Here is a 7,200-nt window from a genome sequence, read left to right on the forward strand (position 1 = left end):
ATTGTGTTGAACATACTGCCTATTGTTTTAATAACTAAAAATCAGTTTTTTGTTCTGTACCATGTTTTTACTTCATGAACAAAACAGGTCAAACTGTGACACTGAGGGTACTCTGTGTTCTAGCAAAGTAGATAATTGCATTAACAGTTCACAGGTAACACTCCTGTATAATAAACTCCTGTTTACAAAACAGCCACAACAAAGGGTGATCAGAGTGGTTTGGATACTGGTAATCTTGCAAGGACCAAACATGGAGTAGTTTAAAGATCCCTGTTAAGCTCAATAGATAACAAAAACATAGATTTTCTGTTATTAAAACAATAGGCAAAAAGTATGTTCAGTAAAAGTCCAATTCAATTAACTCATGTTGAACAAATGGGTATACTGCCCCTTTAAGATATTTTGCATTAAATAGACAGAATGAGTATATCCTGGGTAATTCTCTTTACACCAGTTATTTAGAATGACATCTAGAGCACTACTCAGACAAAATGATTGTCATAGTCACCCAGTGCCGGGCCAACAAAGCCAGGCGCCCTAGGCAACCTGGCCGGTCATGGCACCGGCTGCGTGTGTGCTTGGGTGCGCATGCGCGAAAGTCCGTTTGAGCGTGCATGCGCAAAATTACGTGCGCTCGAGTGCGCATGCGCACATGCGTGTAGCAGTCGGGGAGAGACGGACCGGACAATGGGGTAGGCGTCAGAGCAGGTACGTGCCTGGCGCCCCCCCAGCTTTGCGCCCTAGGCACGTGCCTACTCTGCCTACCCCTAGTTCTGGCCCTGTTGTCACCATAAGTACTAAATGGAAAGAGGGAATTTTCGGTATTAATTTGACAAAATTAGAGTTTTAAGCTGACGATAGAAGCAAAGGTTTGATCGTATGATTCTCTGTTTCATACAATTTTCGGGCCATGTGTGGAGTGTCCCGAAATTTTTCTTGCCATGGAGATCAGACAGGTTAGAAAATGTCAGCTACCGATAATAGCTCTGCATGTATTGTTGATCTGACATTATCAGTGGGAGACTGTCACCAGCTTTATCGGACATAACGTTCGTACGATTGCTGTCAGGGCTGAACATAGTCTGATCTGTTCTTTTACTACTTTATTTGATGTGAATGGTTTGTGGCAGGTCGGGGGGTGGCACCAAACGATCGTTCGTCTGATATAAAGGTAAATCTGCATGTCTACGGCCACCTTTATAGAATTCTGGGTACAGATTGACTGGCTTGGCACCATGTTGAGCAATAATCAATAATTGTCTTTTTATCACTCTTTGTGGTCTATTGATAACCATCTTTCTTTGCATTGACTAGGCATATTTAATGTCCTAAAATAAACAGAGTATTTACCTGAATAGCCATTTTATTAACCTACAAAAACATGTCCTGCTAATATCATGGTACTAATTACAATGAAATGATTTCCAAGGAATGCATCAAGGACTACAAATATCTTACAGTCACATAGTATTATTATCACATATACAATTTACTCTGCATAAAATTAGTGATCTTATACCTGTGATTTAACAAATGTATAACTGTTGCAGGGTGGCCTAAACCCCTCTGTGAAACCCTTCCTATTTATATATCAGCAGAAAGCAAGTTGTGGTAGGTCAGGTCACCAAATCATACCCTAACTTTTAAAGTTTGACCTGTCCACTTAATTTTTACTGCTTAAGGCCACCCAAATTTTGGCTACACCTAACAGATAAACCATGGCTTCATTTATCAAGTGACTATTTCAAAATATAATGCAGACCAAGAAACATAAACTCTCTATCTCTGCCTTAAAAAACTTCCAGAGCAATGCTATGGCTCCTGCTTGGGTCTGTCCACAGATGTACAAAGCTGTCCAAAATTTCTGTGGGTTAGGCCTTGTGACTGATTTTATAGTCCCCAACCTTGCCAAAGTTCTCCACAGACCTTTTTGTATAACATCATTGTATTAATCTGGCCCGCATGTGGTATGCCTAATAACAGCCAATATGTAAAAGTTGGACAAGATTCCTTAAGGAGCACAAAGGAGCACTAACATTTTTAAGTTTAATTAATCAGCTATTGGTTGGGGATAGACTTTCATGGGTAGCATTTTGTTGTCTGCAAACACAGCAAATACATATCTTATAGGCATTCTCCTACCACAGGGAAAAATATATTTTTGCTCAGTTAAGGCTTTTGCATAACCAGCTAATGCTAGACATACACTGGTGGTTCCAGTACAGTATCTCTCGGATTGACCCTCAGGCATTGTATGGCTTCCTTTCTTTTGTTCCTTTCATTCAGGCCAACAGCCAAACAATTGGAACAGCAGGAACTGAAGAGGCACTGCAGATGCTCTACATTTCCTTATGCGCTGGTGTACCATACTCATATATGATGGATGACCAGATTACATTTTCCAACATCTCTGATTTTGCCCTGGCTGAAAAAAAAAACACAGGATGCCAGTCTTACCACTAAATATATGTTTATTATTCTTTATGCCATAATTGTTTAGTATTCCATCTAATTGTAATAATGGCTTGTGCACAACTTCTCACGACTGCTTGTTGTAGGTAAGCAGTCATCTATAGAAGTACAGCATGTAGTCACTGAATAGTATAAATAACTTGGAGACTGAAAAGAATACCTGGGTCTAGTTGATTCATGTCTCAAGCCTGAGGATGCTATAAACCTTCATAAGGTCTTCAAAGCAGACCTAAACTTATGAAAACAGAAAAGCATTTGCAAAATTTAGCAAATCCTGTCAAATAGTTTCCAATCGTGTGTTGACAACTATCCTGTTTAGTGAGCTTATCTCTTTGTCTGTCTTGGAAAAAGCACAAAAAACAAAACAGATAGCACCGCAATATTACCTGCGGAGGTAGCAAGAACATTTATAGCCTTTAATGCCACACAGGGCTGATTCTTGTCCTGCGCCTGGGTAAAGACATGAAGCAAATTTCAGCACAAAAATGCCTTTTTTGCTAATTTTAGAGAATTAATTTAATTTTACTCTTCTGCTCCCACCTAAAACTATTTATAAATGGTTCTACCCGCAAGTGTGCTTAATTTTTTATTCTGGCTTCTGTGGGTGTATAGCCACAGTGAGATCAATTAACACTTGCTTTTACATGCTGTAAAAACAGAAAACTGGACCACATGAACAAAAGCAAGTTTAACTCTAGTCTTAGGATGGTCTAGGACTTAGGATGCTGCTGCTTACATTTCCCTACACAAGTATGGGGTAACAAAACTTTCTAAGAAATCTAAAAAAGTTCAGCCTACAAGTTTGGGCGACTGTTTTGTGACAAACCCTTGAATTAGTGAAATTGAAACATTATCCATAAATGGAACATAAGAGTGTCCAGAACTTTAGAGTTTAGGTAAATGTATACGGATTGATGAGTGTAATAATGGAACACGACAATTTTTAAAGATTGTGTGAGAGCATTGGTTGCCTTGCAGGCAAAAACTAGGAAGATAGAACATTCCAATTGCCCTGTTTGCCATTTCCCTAAAGCCCATCACATATGTAGTTTCTGAGGATTCGGTTCGGCCGGGCAGAAGTATTCGGCTGTATACCGAATCCTGCTTAAAAAGGCAGAATCCTGAACCAAATCCTGGATTCGGTGCATCCCTAAAAAAAGCTAAATATCTACATCATACTAAAAGTTCATCTGAAGTTGAATTACCCTTTTAAACTCATGTCTATGGCAAGAAACAAGGGCAGCGACAGGTGTTTCTCCTGCAGTGGAACTTTGCAGATGGAGAAATTGCACCATTAGCCTAAAGACAACCAATAGTTCCTGTCACTATTTATACTATTTTTTTTTTTCCAACACCCACAGAAAGCAGAAAGGTGACATCATCATTTGTTAGTTATTTCTTGAGAATTCTAAAGTCATGATTTTGCTAATAATCATCTAGTCATTTTGCATAACTGTCTCCTACACGGATTCTTTTTAATGACTATAATCTAAAGAGCAGAGTACTTGCAACTTTGCAGTGTTACTGAATCACTTTGAACATTGGCATCTTGCCAGAAATGTTAAAAAAAAAAAAAAAAGGTCTGTTTAACCTATTTCACATCTCTCCAGGATACTGTAAACACACGCATCATGTGACATCTAGCAATTTTTGTTGTCTCAGACCTTTCCAGAATTTAAATGTAGTACAGTGAAACCACAATTTTACATCCCCTAATTTTAAGTTTTCCCTCATTTTACATTGTTGTTTTGAGGTCCCACCTATATATTATTCATAATACATTTCCCTGATTTTATGGTCCCCTGAAAAATGTACGCCCCGCATTTCAGTGGCGGTCGGACTGCTGGGGGGCCCTGAGGGGGTGCGGGCCCTGGCCCGCTCGCACCCCCTGCTCCCCCGGTAGTTCCGCCACTGCACCCAGGCAATGAACATTTCTTTGGGTATATATTCCTCTAAAGCTGGCCATACATGGGGGTGATATAAGCTGCTGACTCAGTTCCTCCCAACGGAGTCATCAGCTTATTAGCCTATGTATAGGGCTCACCAACTGTCCTACCCGACCAAGAACCCCAATGGGATGCAGATGTAGTCCACACCAAACGAGCAGATCTCATGTGTATGGCCAGTAAAAACATGTTTCAAATCTGTGAGGCTGGCCCTACATGGGGAAAGGGATGCACAGGCTGGAGACTAGTAAGGGTAATATTTAAGGAAATATATATTCTTGGAACTATGGCTGAATTACTGAAACAGGAAAGTTTTCATATATCCTGTAAACGTGTTATACGTCAAAGAGGCTCCTGGACAAATGTTGGACCTCAAAGGTGTCCCGAGCCATAATCTCTGAAAACTGCTGTGTCTGGCCTGGGTGCAGACACATGGAGCAAATTTCGGTGCCAAGAACCATCGGTATGCATTTTCACACTGAAATCCAATCCATGCACCCAGGCTGACACTATGCCTCTGGATGCAGAGACAAAAGAGCACAGATGCGAGCAGAGGGGCAGTTTCTTTGCCTGCACTTGCTTATATACAGGCCAAGAAACAGTGCCGTGTGATATAAGCCTTATATATATCAGAACCGTACAACTGGTCACCTGCAGGGTGCAGGTGACCCGCCAGTCATTTTCTATGGCCCCAATTTTTGTATGACATCATTATTTATAGTTTAACTCTAAATAATAAAGCATGATGAATAATCAGCCCTTGACTGCATAGATATTATATATATATATATACATAGTTAGTGAATAATATATCCCTTATTGTAAAATATATGGATATAATAATTCAAAGAGGAGTTCCAAGACCATATAAAAAAAGATGTTGAAGGCATGTGCTTTTATACAGGTGATGGAACTCTGATGTAACTTTCATACTTTACAACTTTTTTATAACACAAATTTCAGTGAGTCGCGTGACACAAATTACATCACCAAGTGCTGACTACAACTGAAGACATCACCAAGAACCGTTAATAAGCATATAATACACCAAAGCCATGAATCTGTATCTTGTAAATTATATCCTTATAAACGGTGAGTTCTGATGTCATCAGTTATAAACGGTGAGTTCTGATGTCATTTCTGTCACACGACTCACTGAAACTTGTGTATCATAATAAATAAAGTACCTCCAGGTGCAAAATATGAGGATATTAGAAGTTACCTCGGAGTTCCATGACCTTCGGCCTCGTGTTTTTATATGGTCATGAAACTCCTTGGTAAAGTATAATATTTTACAAGAGGGGGTACTTTATTCACTATATCATTTACAGGATACTCATGACTCTTGTATGATATAAATATCTGACTAGAGCTCCCTTATGTTGCTGGTTGGTTGCAGCTTCCACACATTCTTACACAATGGGATTAGAATGAGGAATTGTGTTCTCCAATCAGTCCATGGGGGAAGGGGCACAGGCGGAATCTATTGACAGCAGAGAGGAGTAGAAAGATGAAGTGCTGGACTTGTTGCTGTCCAGGTGTTGGAGTACAACAGGCAGGTGTGGGGCTGCAGTGACTTGTAACACTACAAACAGCTGGGGAAACATTTCATTAGTAAAGAGAGAGGGAGATGTGGCATGAGGTTTCCTTTACTGAGTAATGTTGCTTCTGGGAAACAGCACTGCACAATGTAACAACAAAATAAAACAGGCCACACACACAAAGATAAACTTACTCTTGGTAGCGGCAATGAGGTTTTTGCCATCCTTGAGCAAGTCCTTAATAAACCTGTTGGTTCTGTCCAGCTCCGCCTCATGGGCACGAATCCTCTCCCTCAGCCAAGGGCTGTCCAGGTAACAGTCACTGAACTCCAAGGGCTGCAGCCCCATGATTCCAATCCCCCTGGCTCAGATCCGCTCTCCCTTGCAAATCCCTTAATAGGCATGCGAAGCACAAGCACAGAAATAGGCAGCCTGGCGGCACAGATCACCTTGCAAGAGAAGGGGGAGATGGACTGGGAGAGTCTTCCCACGGGATCCTGAGGGCAAGCATGGGAATCAGAGCGCTGTCTTGGCGGGGGTCACCGACGCGGAACTCCAGGCGCAGCACAGTTCCATCATGCACAGTGTGTGTGTGTGTGTGTGTGTGTGTCCCTCCAGCCGTCTCAGCACATACCATGAGCCACAGCACTGAGCTAACACACAAGAGCCCGCCTCACAGCCCTCCCCTCAACGCCCTCATAATGCCTCCCTCTGCTCCGGGACTATAACATACCGTTTTGGGGCTCAGTTCGGAGCAGCTGACAGCGGGTATTCAGAGGGAGTAACCAGAAATAGCTCCGCTTTCATCTCAACCATGTCAACTAAACTCTTAAAGACCAATTGTCTTCTCTGGGCTGTGACACGTGTCCCTTAAACGCTGCGGAGCGCTCTGTCCCTTTAAATAGAAGTGCGCAAAGTAACAAGAGATCCCCCCGTCTAGTACGCGGGCCAGTGGGAGATTCATGGGATTTACAATTGTTGTTCAGCCCTACTAGTAGTTGTAGCTCAGCAATATCCGAATGCTGAAGACCGGACAGCAGCTGTGTATACATAATCTCATTACGAACTACAAATCCCAGCATTCCAAGTAGCTCTAGAGGGCGTGGCTTGTAGTACATATCTGCAAGTGCGTAACGTGTGTGCATTACACAATGAGGATTCCTGCCATTCCCTGGTCTTTTGCTTTACCACTTGTCTCACTCCTTTTCTATATTCAGCCCTTCTCTCATTTCTCCTGTCAG

At 41.7% G+C, this 7,200-nt stretch overlaps 1 protein-coding gene across 2 annotated transcripts in view; it reads right to left on the reverse strand.

Moving 5' to 3' along the window:
- arhgap10.L (Rho GTPase activating protein 10 L homeolog) overlaps positions 1-6,957 on the reverse strand; it is a 105,883-nt gene extending 98,926 nt beyond the window's left edge. Inside the window, 1 exon segment of one of the 2 annotated variants that reach the window (NM_001096454.1) lies at positions 6,154-6,572. In NM_001096454.1, the coding sequence (NP_001089923.1) occupies positions 6,154-6,307 (154 nt within the window). In that variant the 5' untranslated portion in view covers positions 6,308-6,572. 2 annotated transcript variants of the gene reach the window in all.
- Between the last annotated feature and the right edge of the window lie 243 nt (positions 6,958-7,200).

Source organism: Xenopus laevis, chromosome 1L (assembly GCF_017654675.1).
Source record: "Xenopus laevis strain J_2021 chromosome 1L, Xenopus_laevis_v10.1, whole genome shotgun sequence".
Taxonomy (NCBI): domain Eukaryota; kingdom Metazoa; phylum Chordata; class Amphibia; order Anura; family Pipidae; genus Xenopus; species Xenopus laevis.